The sequence below is a fragment of the Aspergillus sydowii genome (assembly GCF_001890705.1).
Source record: "Aspergillus sydowii CBS 593.65 unplaced genomic scaffold ASPSYscaffold_24, whole genome shotgun sequence".
Lineage (NCBI taxonomy): Eukaryota > Fungi > Ascomycota > Eurotiomycetes > Eurotiales > Aspergillaceae > Aspergillus > Aspergillus sydowii.
The window spans coordinates 112,441-127,082 of NW_024467882.1; the positions used below are offsets into that span (position 1 = coordinate 112,441).

The 14,642-nt window shown below is 50.0% G+C and overlaps 7 protein-coding genes across 7 annotated transcripts; 5 read left to right on the forward strand and 2 right to left on the reverse strand.

The window, feature by feature from the left end:
- Positions 1–199: 199 nt before the first annotated feature.
- Positions 200–856, forward strand: ASPSYDRAFT_63026 (glycoside hydrolase family 11 protein; the record flags this gene model as incomplete). The annotated part of the gene is made up of 2 exons (XM_040850206.1): positions 200–390; positions 457–856. The coding sequence occupies 2 exons, from the start codon at positions 200–202 to the stop codon at positions 854–856; spliced, it is 591 nt and encodes a 196-aa protein (XP_040695913.1).
- Positions 857–2,204: 1,348 nt separating this feature from the next.
- On the forward strand, positions 2,205–2,531 carry ASPSYDRAFT_37625 (uncharacterized protein; the record flags this gene model as incomplete). The annotated part of the gene is made up of 1 exon (XM_040845554.1): positions 2,205–2,531. The coding sequence occupies one exon, from the start codon at positions 2,205–2,207 to the stop codon at positions 2,529–2,531; it is 327 nt and encodes a 108-aa protein (XP_040695914.1).
- A 397-nt stretch (positions 2,532–2,928) lies between these two features.
- ASPSYDRAFT_165191 (acyl-CoA dehydrogenase family protein) lies at positions 2,929–4,347 on the forward strand (the record flags this gene model as incomplete). The annotated part of the gene is made up of 3 exons (XM_040843331.1): positions 2,929–3,500; positions 3,559–3,769; positions 3,820–4,347. 3 exons carry the CDS (start codon positions 2,929–2,931, stop codon positions 4,345–4,347), a joined length of 1,311 nt encoding a protein of 436 aa, XP_040695915.1.
- An 804-nt stretch (positions 4,348–5,151) lies between these two features.
- On the reverse strand, positions 5,152–6,771 carry ASPSYDRAFT_95945 (flavin-containing monooxygenase; the record flags this gene model as incomplete). The annotated part of the gene is made up of 1 exon (XM_040853194.1): positions 5,152–6,771. The coding sequence occupies one exon, from the start codon at positions 6,769–6,771 to the stop codon at positions 5,152–5,154; it is 1,620 nt and encodes a 539-aa protein (XP_040695916.1).
- A 990-nt stretch (positions 6,772–7,761) lies between these two features.
- On the forward strand, positions 7,762–10,168 carry ASPSYDRAFT_190075 (uncharacterized protein). Its single transcript, XM_040843631.1, has 2 exons — positions 7,762–8,361; positions 8,415–10,168. The coding sequence occupies exons 1-2, from the start codon at positions 7,927–7,929 to the stop codon at positions 10,140–10,142; spliced, it is 2,163 nt and encodes a 720-aa protein (XP_040695917.1). The 5' UTR covers positions 7,762–7,926; the 3' UTR covers positions 10,143–10,168.
- An 895-nt stretch (positions 10,169–11,063) lies between these two features.
- On the reverse strand, positions 11,064–12,326 carry ASPSYDRAFT_165224 (glycosyltransferase family 32 protein; the record flags this gene model as incomplete). The annotated part of the gene is made up of 1 exon (XM_040843333.1): positions 11,064–12,326. One exon carries the CDS (start codon positions 12,324–12,326, stop codon positions 11,064–11,066), a length of 1,263 nt encoding a protein of 420 aa, XP_040695918.1.
- Positions 12,327–12,825: 499 nt separating this feature from the next.
- On the forward strand, positions 12,826–14,190 carry ASPSYDRAFT_165232 (acyltransferase family protein; the record flags this gene model as incomplete). The annotated part of the gene is made up of 1 exon (XM_040843335.1): positions 12,826–14,190. One exon carries the CDS (start codon positions 12,826–12,828, stop codon positions 14,188–14,190), a length of 1,365 nt encoding a protein of 454 aa, XP_040695919.1.
- Between the last annotated feature and the right edge of the window lie 452 nt (positions 14,191–14,642).

Below are 14,642 nucleotides of genomic sequence, written 5' to 3' on the forward strand. Positions count from 1 at the left end.
TTCTGGCTAAATAGAGCTGGCAAAGCACGATATAAATAACGGCTTTATGTCGCCCAACATCGCCCTCTCAAACAACGAATCTGATAATCGAACAGCAACAACCCAACAACCCAACAAAATGATCTTTTCGCGCATTCTCGCCATTGGGGCCGCAGCTGTCGCGCCCGTATTGGCTCTGCCTGGCGTCAGTAGCGATGCCATGCTCAACCTTTACAAGCGCCAAATCTCCAACTCCGAGACTGGCACCAACAACGGCTATTACTATTCCTTCTGGACTGATGGTGGCGGCTCTGTGAGCTACACCAACGGTGACGCGGGAAGCTACAGTGTCACTTGGCAGGACAGCGGTAACTTTGTCTGTGGCAAGGGCTGGAACCCGGGAGAGGGCCAGTAAGTCCTCTTGTGACACCCCATTTCCATTCAATATATTGCAATAGCTAATCTACTTGCGTAAAGGAGCGTGACATACGACGGCACCTGGGAGCCCAGCGGTAACAGCTATGTTTCCGTGTATGGCTGGACCACCTCGCCTCTGATTGAGTATTATATCGTCGAGGCATTCAGCACCTACGACCCCTCCAGCGAGGCGGAGGAGCTGGGCTCGATTGAGAGTGATGGCAGCACTTATACCATCTTCAAGACTACTAGGACCAATGCGCCCAGTATCGAGGGTACTGCTACTTTCACGCAGTTCTGGTCTGTTCGCGCCGACCACCGCACCAGCGGCACAGTTACCGTGCAGAACCATTTTGATGCTTGGGCTCAGAGTGGCTTGGAACTTGGCACCCATAACTACATGATTCTTGCTACTGAGGGATATCAGTCGAGTGGCTCGGCTTCTTTCACTGTCTCTTAAATCCTTGACTTATTTTTCTTTTGACTGGACAGTGTGAGCTGGATGATATGTGAGCTACGGGCTGATTTGCTACCGTGGAAGCATTCAACATGCTTGTGTACATTAAAAGTGACCTTAACCGATGTTGCTTAGAATGGAACAATGGTTGTTCTTCTGGTTTTGACTCGATGAGAATCGCGTAATAACGCGTATGCCACGCAGGCCCCTGCGTGAGAGGAAGATGAAAGCGCAGTAGACAGTGTTCAAAGCCTCGAATACGACCAGCGTGGACGTGGGAGCCGTGGCGCCTCCGACATGTCGAACGCTAGATAGCCGAAAAGGCATGGAAGAGGTACTGCCAACCGCATTTCAGCTGACATGATGCTCTATTTTACTTGGCAGAATGCAAAGGCGGCTATTAGGAAGTCCAGACGCCACCAGTTCTAGAGGATATACCGAGCGATTGTGGTCTTCACACTTCTTCAAGGGAGTAGATACGAGACTAAGTACACTCTATAAAGAGTCCGTGTTAGTAAATACTATAAACGAGTACCTGTTTCTCTTAGACTAGGTAAAGTAAACAGAATAGCTACGCGTGGAGTAACTATGCCTGTAGGTACATAGTAAAGATATCGAGTCTTTATTGCTGGGACGATAAAAGGTAATCTAGTAGGATAGTCAGTTCCTTGAACTTATTTCCTATATAAATATATATCTATCCATCACTAGTCGACTGTTGTCATTGGAACCCCCTACGAACTCACGGCTGTAGATGCTATTTTGGAGACTGATCCGGCTTTGAGGTTAATGGGTATATAAATATCACATAACATTTACCTGGATAGACTCCTTGCGTCTGTCAGAACTCCACTCCTCCTTCCCACCCCAAGCAAGGCATTGACAACCGCCTCAACCACGTTTGTTCTATCTAAGCAGATACCATATCAAACCACAGGAGTGTCCAGTTCGGTTTGTTCTATAGGATGAGTTCCACTCAACCACGTAATCCCCACCCTCCAACCAGCGGGGCAATGGGTGGATAGCATCGTTGGCATTGCAGCGTCTGGATGAACATCGTACGTCCTGGAATCTTTGTCGCCAAACCAGTGCTCGGAGTTCCAATCGCAGGGGGGTGATGTCGAGTTTAAGTATAGCGGCGAGGATGTGATCCTCTATCAACCCGGCATTGGCGCCAAACGAACGGATCTCCCTCTTGTGTTCGAGCAGGATCCGAATTCCCACGTTCTGCCAACATTCGGCGTGGTTCCAACCTACTCCACGACTGCTTTATTCGATATGAAGCATGTTCTGCCTAATTTTGACCAGCCGATGCTGCTGCGGAGGCTGCTACATGGGGAGCAATTCCTAGATGTCCACCAGCACCCCGCGTCTGCTGGAAGTCATCGACATGGTGAAAGCAGCCCTGGTGCGCCGAGGCAACACGATGACAGATCCTACATGGACTAGCCACGTTCGGAATCAGCGAAAAGCATCTGGTACAGCAGTTCGACCCTTTAAGAATATCAAAAGTTCGGTTTGCAGGGACGGTGATTCCGGGCGAGCCTCTGATCACGGAGATGTGGAACACTGGAACAATAAGGTCGTCTTCCAGGTCCGCGTGAAGGAGACTGGCAAGCTGGCGATTTCCAACGCTGCTATAGATTTACTGCCCAGGAGTGGTAATCCTTCGCTGTGAGGATGCTGTGGAGGCACATAGTAATGCTGCATGCCGGCTATATATAAATCCCCTAGTGGTTGATTTCACATACACCACTGGTCGTCGTGTAAGAGCGCCATAAAGCGAGAGAAACTGTGCCATGCTATCACCGCCCGTAAGATGCCCCAAGTAATTCAATTACTCCATACGCAAATCGCCTCGCTTGGAGAAAGGAGGCGCGCAGCACCCAGCCGATGTGGCGCCAGGCCGAGGATAAACGCCTATCTCGGGAATTCGGTCCATGTAGCTCTCCCCCGCTCACCCATTGTTCACCCCATGGGTACGCGTATTTATCCCAGGAATATCACTAAACTAGATAGAGGAGATCATTGGATTATTCCTATCGTTCTTCCCAACAGCAGGACAAGATTACAACATGGCAGCCGTCCCATTCTCCACTCCATCCTGGCTTCAAGGCCTGCCCTCCCCCTACCACACCGAATCGCATCGGAAATGGCAGAAGGCCTGCCATGATTTCATGCAGAAGCATCTCCATGCACACGCGATGGAATGGGAAAACGCTGGGGACGTCCCTCCAAACGTCTTCAAGACCTTCTCGGAGCACAATATGCTCATCCCCGCGCTGCCGGCACCGCTACCGGTCGATCTGCTCAAGCTTCACGGCATCGACAACTTTTTGGGCGTCGTCAAAGTGGAGGAATTTGACTATATGCATTTTGCAATCTACATCAGCGAGATGAGAGCCTCAGGCCTGCCGGGTCCTAGTTCCGCCCTGATGTCAGGCGTCGCGTATGCGGTGCCGCCGCTGATTAAGTATGGAAGCCCTCAGCTGCAAGACCGATTTGTGTCGCGGTTCCTGAAGGGCGATATCCGCGCCTGTATCGGCATTACTGAGCCGGGCGCCGGCAGCGACGTCGCAAACATCGCGACGACCGCTGTGAAAAGTGCCGACGGCAAGCATTACATTGTGAATGGCGCAAAGAAATGGTACGCCCTGGACTGTCCAGAGGAGAGGAGGATTTTGGCATTTTCTAACCGTGTGAAGGATCACTAACGGCATCTGGGCCGACTACTGCACCATGGCCGTGCGCACGGGGGGCCCTGGTGGAGGCGGCCTCTCGCTCCTCCTCGTGCCGCTGAAGAACCATCCGGGGGTGACCGTTCGCCGGATCAAAGTCGGCGGAGGGACCACCGGAGGCACCTCGTATATCGATCTAGACGATGTAAAGGTCCCGGTGGGAAACCTCATCGGACAGGTAAGTCCAATGGGCCGTCGTCTTCCATATCATTCCTCATCAGATAATAGGAAGGCAAAGGCATGAAGATGGTCATGACCAACTTCAATCACGAGCGACTTCTCATAGCCATCGGCGTGACTCGCTCCGCTCGAGTGGCCCTGTCGTCCGCATTTGCGTATGTGATGAAGCGAGAGGCATTTGAAAAGCCGTTAATGGATCAACCGGTGGTCCGACATCGCCTGGCTAAGTGTGGTGGAGAGCTAGAGTCCCTGGCTGCCTGGGTTGACCAGTTAGTATATCAAATGGGTCATCTGGAGAAGAAGATCAGTGACGTCGAGTTGGGAGGTCTGACTGCCCTGGCTAAAGCCCGTGCTGGCATGGTCTTCGACAAATGTGCCCGGTGTGCAGTCCTACTATTTGGAGGGAACGGGTTCACACGCACTGGCCAAGGCGAGCTGGTCGAGAAGCTCTCGCGCGAAGTCCCCGGGGCTAGAATTCCAGGTGGCAGCGAGGACGTTCTGTTGGACCTCTCGGTGCGGCAACTGCTGAAGAACTACAATGCGAAGATGAGGGCACTAGAATTATCAAAACTATAGCTATATGGTGCTCGAAGTAATGGATTATAAGGAAATGGAAGTAGTAAGTAAACCAACCTTATCTTTGCATGCGAGAAACGGTTTATCTAATCTGAGGCAAGTTACCGGTACTCTGGATCTGGGGTCAGAGGAGTTCCCTCAACCAGGTTTTCAATCTCTTCCCCTGATATGTATCCTCGATGTCCCCTGAATATAAATTATAAGTTAGAACTACTAGCCTTTCCGATAACTAGTAAATAATCTAGTTAAAGAAAGCCGATCTATCGTATTAGCTTTTACTTTCCCTCAGGAAGTCAACCTGGCCTTAACTCTATCTATAAACTATTGAATTTACCCTAATGAAATTATGTTCTAGCTAGTAATGACTAAAATAAACTATGTTTTACAGACCCTAAAGCCTGTAAACTAACTTAAAAGAATAATACTGGTATTAGTATAGTAATCCTACGTTATACTTCCTAGACATGCCCCGGCACAGGACTTAGCAATACTAGGTTTTATCAGGTCTCCAATACAGTTGACTTCCGTTTCTATGCTCACCTCAAGCGAGAAGAGACGGAGTATCAACTTCCAGTAGCATCAGAAACCCCCGAGTATATAATCCGATTGGCTGGCCCGGTAGAAATATAAACACCAGCATATATAATTCTCCCGCCATACTCTTAGGAGACAAAGAAGGCACCTGCAAGGTCAAAGGAAATCACGTACACTAGTGACACGCGCGTAATTGAAAGTCTCCTGGTCCATTTAAGATTGGTCTAAAATGAATTCTATTGGTTTATACAAACAAGTCTTCATGTCCATTCAGGAAAGTGGCTTGAAGCCTTCCCAAGTTTCATTCACAGCTTTATTCCACACGGCTCTATAACTCCCGAGCCCTCCCAGAAAAGCCCTGACACTGTTTTGTTTGCCAGGGATATTACCTCCATTGAGCCAGGAGTACTCCGCTTTGCTGAAAATGCTGCCTTCAGCTAGTTCCCTGCAAAGGCGGTCCCAACCGTCCTGTGACGCACGAGTGGCATCGACGATACCTCGAGAGCCAAAATCGCGCCTGGCAGCTTCTGCTCGCTGAATAACACAGGTGTTGAGATCGACGCTTGCTTGAATAGCTTGCGGGACATTTCCAAATGGCGATTGGGGCCCATTGACAAGAAGCATGTTCGGGAATCCAGATACAAAATTGCCGAGATAAGTCTTTGGCCCATTCGCCCATGCATCTTTGAGAGCCGTGCCATCGTGGCCGGTGATATTGACGCGCATGAGGTTGCCTTCAATGGCATCGAACCCAGTAGCGAAGATTATGACGTCGAGTTCGTGAATAGTGCCATCTCCGGTCCGGATACCGTCAGGAGTGATCTCTTTAATGGGATGCGCTTTCAGGTCCACAATCGACACGTTCTCGCGATTGAATGTCTCATAGTATCCGTCATTTGACACGGGACGGCGTGCAAAGAGCTCATCTGGGATGAGCTTCTGCGCCTTTTCGGGATCTTTGACAATGTGACGGATCTTATTGCGAAGGAAGTCGCACACCTCCTCGTTTACCTTTTGGTTCGTGACGATGTCGTTAAAGCTCTCCAATAGGAAATGCATCCCGTTACCATTGTTCCATTGATCCTCCAGTAATTCTTCACGCCGCTCGGGAGGGACGGAAAAGAAAGGACGATTGGACTCGACAAAACCAAATCCAGAAAAGGAGTTTCGAACTTGATCCCATATCTGGTCATAGTTCTCGTCGAGCCAGCTTAAATGGGCTGGTGACAGCCGTCTGTCATTGTTCGGCACGGTGAACTGCGGGTGACGAATAAATGCTGTCAACGATTTGACAACAGGAGCCGTGTTGGTGATGATCTGGACGCCACTCGCCCCGCAGCCTATGACTCCAATATGCTTGTTCTTCACTTCCAGATCCTTCGGCCAGTTTGATGAGTGCGTAAGACACCCCTTGAAGGATGAGATACCAGGGATGTCAGGAAGGTACACTTTGGACAAGACACCCAACGCAGGGATGAAATAGCGGGCCCGGAAGGTTTCTCCCGTGTTGACCATGATGGCCCATGTGCCTGTGCCCTGATCCCACGTCGCCGACAGCATTTCCGTATTGAATTGCATGTATTTGCGTAGGTCATGCTTTGCGACGAGACGTCTGAGATATGCCAGAATCTCGGACTGTCGAAGATATCGGCGATTCCACGGATGAGCTTCCTGATCTTCCCGATCCCAAAAGAAACGATAGACAAAACTTTCCGTATCGCTCAAGGCTCCGGGATAGATGTTTGTGAGCCAGGTACCCCCAATATCCGGAAGGGAGTCAATGACCCTGATGGACAGGCCACGGTCACGCAGGCCGTATGCCTGGCAGATACCACTGAAGCCGGCGCCGACGATAAGCACGTCCAGCTGTTGCTCTAGGCTGGTTCCCATGGTATTTAGAAGTTGATGAAGAATAATTGGTTCAATTGGCTTGGTGTCAAGGTGATTGGAATAAGTTCTCAAATTCGTCTTCCCGGCCGACTTTATAGGGGTATTATCCAGCACACAATATCAAAGCCTACGGAGTGAAGGGAGACAAAGCTCCCCTCCACCGCCGATATTCGCTGTCGGACTCCCATTCCTGAGTCCGAGACTTGTCGTCCGAATGCACACCGAACCAGCTAGTGTTATGGCCTACAATGGAGTGTGGAAATGCAGCCTGGAGGCACTAACGGGATACTCCTCCTGGATCTCGCTTTGGCTCGGTCGATGTAGCTGTTGTCGCTTCCAGTGGGATCAGGTAACACAANGGGGGGGGGGGGAGACCAGGATAGGAAAAAAACAAAGAGGTCAGTATATATTACTCGATAATCCCTTGCCAGACACTTCCATCGATACGATGCACGGTAACAACTTTTTGGAAGACTAGTCTATCTACCTGAAGTCTTCAAGGTTGCCCAAGTCGGAATAAGCACAGGACTTTTGATGCCGATTCCCAAAAGAGTATAGAAGAGAACGGAGAACGGATAGAAGGGGCTATGAAGAGTAAACCCCGAGTCCGAAGGCCGAGCAAGACCCAGAGTCTCGGACGGCCGAGATTGCTTAACCGAGTAGACGATGTGATTCCTACCGAAATACCAAAGCAACTGAAATGTCTACTTCCGTACTATATCACAAGATACACGCAATTCGGCAGTGTCAAAAACATAGAACTTGGTCGGGGGTTGGTGGTTAAAGTCTAGGGGTTGGTGCTGATATGGTCGAAACCTGTTCTCTTCTGGTTGGTTACCCAAAGCCACTGGAGAACGCTCGTCCAATTGTCTTCCATCAAAATATCCGTATATCCGAGTGCAACTCCGTCGGTTGTGCTGAGATTCATCGCATGGGGAAAACACTCTTTACGAGTTTTCGAATAATCCCAGCCATGCAAAGCCGCAACAAAAAACTACGTCAATTCACAAAACAAAAATAACAATAATTATAACAATAATAAAAAAGCAGAAAAAAAGAAAAAAAAAAGGCACAATTAAGTGACCCCTTCGGAAACTGGAAGTCGTCCAAGCAGTTTATCCTCTCGCACCTGGTTACCGAACAGGGACCTCTGTCATGCAGAACATTCACACAACACCATCGGCTCGATGCCCCAAGCTGCAACAACTGAGCTGTATTACTTGTCGCCGTAGGAAGGTGAAGTGCAACAGGAGAGATCCATGTTTCAACTGCGTCAAAGCAGGGATAGCGTGCGTCTTCCCGGAACCGGTCAGAAATTCTCGCAAGATCCGCGAGTCATCGAGAACGGATCTTGGGCACCGACTAAACCGACTAGAAGATCTAGTTCAAGGCCTTCAGAATCCGACCTACTCGGACTCGGGCACTGTACGATCTATTACGACATCGTTTCAAGAATGTCCGTACCTTGATACAGATCCACGAGAAGCCCCGCAGAAACAGGGCTCTCCAGAGGAGTTTGGGCGGCTGGCGGTTGACCATGGATGCGGTCGCTATATAAGTAATCGCCTATGGGCGAGTGTCTGTGATCAGGTAGGTATACTCTCCATGTTCCCTCTTTTCCTAATTGTTGTTAACAGCTCCAGATTGACGAGCTGCGTGAGATACTGGAGCCGTCGTATCATAGTACTGGTGAATATCTATCTCCGGGCAGTAACCAACAAAGTAATGATTACCACAACGACTGCCTCCTCTTCGGGTTTAACTCCGTTGCACACACGCTCGCAAATTATTATCCGTCAGCGAGACAGCTTTCGGTCCTGTGGGAGAAATATGTGCAGAATGTCGCACCACTAGTGATGGTTATACACTTGGAGACAGTCAAGTTGGCTTTTCAAAGCCATCAAGTTTGTCCGGAAGTCTTGGATCAAGTTTCTGAGTGTCTTCTATTTGCCGTGTACTTTTCAGCAGCCGTCAGCATGAGTGCAGAGGAATGTCTCGTGGAGTTCGAGGACACCAAGGAAGCAGTAACCGGTCACTTCAGATTTGCCGCAGAACAGGGATTTGCCAAGGCAGGGTTGACTGCTTCGAAAAACCTGAATTTACTTCAGGCTGCTGTTCTCTACCTCAAGAGCCTCCGTGGATTAGGAGAGACAAGATTTGCCTGGACCATGACCTCTGTTGTTATCCGTCTCGCCACGGGCATGGGTTTGCATCGCGACGGTGCCACTTTCGGGCTTGAACCGTTCGAGGTGGAAATGCGCCGTCGTCTATGGTGGTGTATTTGTATCCTTGATGTTCAAACAGCAGAAGATCAGGGCACGGATCCGATGCTGCATGATGTCTTTTATGACACTCGGCTGCCGTTGAATATCAACGACGAAGATATCAGCCCCTTCCGGAGGGGCTCACCGCAAGAGCGATCTGGCTGCACCGAGTTAACTTACTTCCTTTTGCAATGCGAGATTGCGTTGGCTACACGCCGACTGACCTACCATCTTCCCGGTAGTCCGTGCCCTGCACTACAAGCAACCGAAGAGCGTGAATCCTTGGTCCGAAAGTTGGATAGACGTCTAAATGAGCGATACGTCCGTCATCTTGATGCCGATTCAGCTCTCCAGTGGGCCTGTATCAAGCTTGTCCGCTCTTCCATTGCTAAGCTGTCACTGGTTATACACCAGCCGCTGGACAAAGGACAGAAAATCGCCTCACTGCCGCATGATGTACACGATAGCATCATTTGCCATGCCATCGAAATGGTTGAGCTTAGCCATGTTCTCCAGACGGATACCAGGCTCTCAGGGTGGAGATGGGAATTCCAAACCTATACACCTTGGCACGCATTCGCCTTAATCTTGTCTGAGGTGTGCTACAGCGGAAGGAAAAACTCAAAAATAGAGCGTGCATGGCCTTCCATAAGAATGATCTTCAAGGAGTGGCAAAGGCACGCGGTTAGCCAGAGCAGAACAATCTGGCGACCTTTATCAAAACTCATGGTGCGCGCAACATACTGCCGGAGTAAACTAGAAGGCGAGAGTGGTTTGACTCCCAGAATTTCGGGTCAAGCTGATTCCCAATTGCACAATACACACTCCTGTGATTTTCTTGTCGGGGATATGTTTCCTCCTCTGGATGCGGCCTTTCCGGAATTATATTACCCAGGTATGGAAATGCCCTTTCCAGAGGTCGATTCACACCTGATGACCTTGAGAGAAGTAGAGACGCTCGGCGAGTCTGGCGCCTCAAGGCCTTCCGATTCAAATATTGGCGAGTGGCGGATACTGGCGCGACACTCTGACAATGTACCGGTTTCGCCGTTAACAGGACAGCTCATGTCGTGGCCAAATGATAGCCAACACCAGGGTTGGGAATAGAATCGATCTTGTATGTTACATCTCTGGCCACCAGGAATCTTCTACTATATTACAATAATCGTTTTATTTTCCATACTTGGTATTTCTTGTTTTAACCAGGTAGCTTTTAATTAATTTCTTACTAGTATTTATAAATCTTCTTAGAATAGTTATCTAGTAAGCTTTTATATATTATTTTTATATAAGTATCTAATCTACTTAATAAAATAATAAAGCTATTCTTATTCTAACCTCCATTCTAAGATTCTTTTAGCTTTTTACTCTTTTTTCTTTTTTTTCTAATATTAGTTACTCTATTATCAATTTTTTTTTTATATTTACCATTATTTTAAGTAGTAATGTACAGAAACCAGGTGAACTTATATTCTTGCTAGTAGTATTAAGTAATATTTATTATCTATAAGTTTCTTTTAATCTTAGCAGTGGCGGAATTGACACAATTCTGTATATAATTCAAGTGACTTAGGAGCAAACTGATCAATGGATAATAAGTGCCGGTAAGGGCATGCTAGAGAGCTGTGCATCGTCTATATAGCTAAGATTAATTTGACGGCTCTGGAGTAGAAGCGCGAGAAAGTCCAATAGTCGCTGCCTCGACGTATAGATGATTGGAATGGACTATAAGGGTGTATTGACACTGTTCATGTCGACTTATTTATCTTGAATAAGAGTCTCTGCCATGCTATACTGTCCTTTATATATGGCCTAATAAAGTGGGCTCGCTCCCATCCTTGTTCCCTGGTTGACGGGAATTGTTGGGATCGCCAGAAGCGGTTGGAAGAGACTCACATTGTTCTGCCTTATGGCGGATAAAAGTGTATGATCAACTGTTGCGCTGCCAAGGAGTACGTTCAATCCCACCTTGCCTTCATATTTCTTCTGTCAGTCGTCTAGTTGTTCGTAACGGGGGTACTACGCAGATTAAAATGATGTTGGATGCAGATTTCTCCTTTTGGGATTTGCCGCTGCTTCGGCTGCCTCTTTTTCTTTCGTCTCCCTTTCCTTTGCTTCCTTCTCCCTCGCCTCCTCCGCTTGTCGTTGCCGTTCCGCTTCCTCATCGGCACCCTTCTTCAGCGCAATCTGTTTTTCCTGTTCTTCCGTGGACAAGGCAGCAAACGTCGCTGTGTTTTCGTCCCACTCGCGCACGCATTGTTTATTCCAGTTGCACTTCTCGACCTCGCCATAGATCGGGTGTTTATATCGCGGGTGTTTGTTTGGCCATCCGGATGCGTGATAGTGATGCCTGACCAGCGCCGAGCGAGCGTCGTGATTCCCAGAGTCCGAGTGGCCTTGTCCGGCTGCAAAGGCCTCGACAGTGAGGACCAGAAATCCGCCAACCAGCTTCGACTCGGTTATATCGTGGAATGTATCCCAGGTGATCTGGTGGCCAGCAGCGATGCTCATCTCCGCCAGCACGGCGTTCGTAAACGCTGACGGTCCCGTCCCGGTGATCACGTCGTCAAAGTCCATTTCCAGCTCTGAGATGGGCTTTCCTTGTTTCTTGGATAGACCGTGCAGCCAGGTGATAATGTTGTCGGTGAGCCGGAGCATGACGGGGAGCTGCGGCTTGCACATGAAAGTCCACTGGCAAAAGGACATGGACTTTTGCCCGAGAATAGGATGTTCGCGAAAATCTGGCTCGTCGATTTCCACGCCAATGACCATGTCGACATCGTGCTCGTTGTAGCGGTCGGGTATGAACCGGTCGACGGGCCTCAGATCCTCGACGTCGATGTCTGCGTATACCCCGCCCTCGACGTACATGACAAGATAGCGCAGTAGGTCCGCCTTGATGATCTTCGCCTGCAGTGCGTTGTACACCTCGACAATATCCGGGCGGTTGTACCCGGCTGGTCCAAAGTGCGTGTTGACGTACTCGAGATCGTGATTATCGGTAAGAACTTCATAGCGGTATCTCGGATTCTTGGCCGTCCAGCTTCTCGCCACTTTCAATTCCCGCTCCTCGAATGAGAACGGATCCGTCTTCCAGAGCTGCCAGATCTTTGGCGGGAAAACCGTGCAGAGGCCTTCCCGGCACTGGGCTGTTGCTGTTGCTGCTGTTATTATTAAACCAGGACGGAAACCACTTAGGTTGTCGATAAAGGAGACGGAGAGGAGGACGAGTGTGGTAAACAATCCGGCTAGCAGCTGGCGTGCTCGCCGCGAGAGTATAAATGATCCCATTGAGGGGATCATTATGAGCGGACTTGATTTGATGGTGTCAGGCGCTTGGTAAGGGGAATTCATAGCACAGATAAGCTTGATTGCAAGTCAATGGCTTCAAAGACTTGTGGGTTTATCTGAAGTGCCGAGAGAAAATGGAGAAGACCATGCGGCGGCACTAGGCCCCCCCCGGTCTCTAAGGAAATCGGGGCCCCTTCCTTGAGTTTCATCATCTCCACTGCACACACGTCGGAAACAGAACCCAAGAAAAAGGACCGAGGCTGTCAGAGTCGACCACGGTCACTGTTGTAACCGCGTAGCTTCTGAGACCCGGGCGACATCCCCAGATGATGGTGCGTGTGGATCCTCCGAGCCTGCTCACCACTACAGGGCTGTCTCGGATCCTTCAAATCCTGCTGGGCAGTTGTCCTTTATCTTCTGTTTACAACAATCTATCAAGTCCTCTACTTTGGCCATAATCCTGTTGAACTGGTTATCTTCCGTGATGCAGTTGAACTCAATGTTCGCAGCATGGCGGCGCCAGGGGCCCTCTGAGCTTTCATCGAGTCCAACATCTGAAAAGCCCAAGATCCGGCGTACTGCCTACCTCGATGGTGTCCGCGGTTTCGCTGCGCTGATGGTATATTGTGGCCATCACCAGCTCTGGGCTCACGAAGGCAACGGAGCACAGGAAATCTTCGAAAATGCGTACGGATCCAAGGGTCATTACTACTTTGCGTGCCTTCCCGGCGTGCGCACCTTCTTTTCGGGCGGCCATTTCGCGGTCAGTGTCTTCTTCGTGCTCTCGGGCTACGTGCTGGCTGTGAAACCGCTCTCCCTCATCCAGCGCGGGGAGTTCAAGGTACTGGGCGATAATCTCTCCTCTGCGCTGTTTCGACGATGGCTGCGACTACATCTGCCCGTCATCTGCACAACATTCACCTACATGACAATTTTGCATCTCTTTCGCATCCGCGCCATTCCAGAAACCAAGTCGACGTATTTTGAGGAGGTCACGAATTGGTACAAAGAGTTCAAAAACTTCAGCTTCGTCTTTCGCGGCGGCGGCGACCCCTGGTTCACGTACAACTTCCACGCGTGGTCTATCCCGGTCGAGTTCCGCGGATCAATCGTTGTTTACACGGTCCTACTCGCATTCTCGCGGTTCAGTGCAAACGCACGCCTGTGTGGCTACCTATTCTTGATTTTCTACTTTCTCTACATCGCAGACGGATGGTTCTGCGCTCTGTTCGTGGCGGGTATGCTACTCTGCGAGCTGGACCTCGCCGCACAAATTGACGAGATGCCGGCAATACTCACCAAGCTGCGCCCCTGGAAAAAGCCCATCTTCTACACCTTGTTCGCGATAAGCATCTATCTCGGCGGCGTCCCCTCGCACAACTCCGACCTTCAAATCCTCCGCGACTCACCAGGCTGGCACTACCTCGCAGCACTAAAACCGCAAGCCGTCTACGACTACAAGTGGTTCTACCTCTTCTGGGCCGCGACGCTGGTTGTGGCAGCCATCTCGCGGATTGCACCCCTCCGCTCCTTCTTCGAATGGCGCTTCAACCAATATCTGGGCCGCGTTTCGTTTGCATTCTACCTCGTCCACGGCCCCGTCCTCTGGGTCCTTGGGGACCGACTCTACGCGGCCGTCGGCTTGAGTCGCATGTCTCATCCGACGACGTGTCCCGGGTGGATTGATCGCGTGCCACTGCCCCGTGTTGGACCGCTGGGGATGGAGATTAGTTTTCTCGCTCCGCATTTCATCCTCTTGCCTGCGACGCTGTGGCTGGCGGAGATGGTCACCAGAGTTGTGGATGGGCCCAGTATCCAATTGGCTGCGGCGTTGTACGGGAAATTCCTGGCGGTAGAGTTTTGATGCGGGGAGGGGCCAAACGCTTGTAACTAGGAATCATGTCTTAAACTTTTGCACCGTCTCTTGAGAAATGCCGAGCTATGAGCTAATTTAATTAAACTTTTGTCCCAAAGATTAAAGATAAACAAAGTCACGTCGTATCCGGGGCGGAACGAAATCCACGTCGCAGACCAGTGGCGTCTTTCGCCCCACTCTCCCGAAGGCCGCGCTTTTTTGGGCATGTGAAAGTGAGCAGGGACCAGGGAGGTTAGGGCTAATGCAGGGCTTGCGTATGCAATCCGCTCTAGTCGGACTGGTCTTAGCAAGGATGGCATGGCAACGCAGAGGCGAGATACGGTCCCTCCATATCGCCTACTACCTAGATACGACTGAACATGTTAGCAAAAACCTCACTGCGACTTCTCGTCTCAATCGGAGCCTTCTTCACCCTCACATTTCTCCTCTTCGCCCATCAA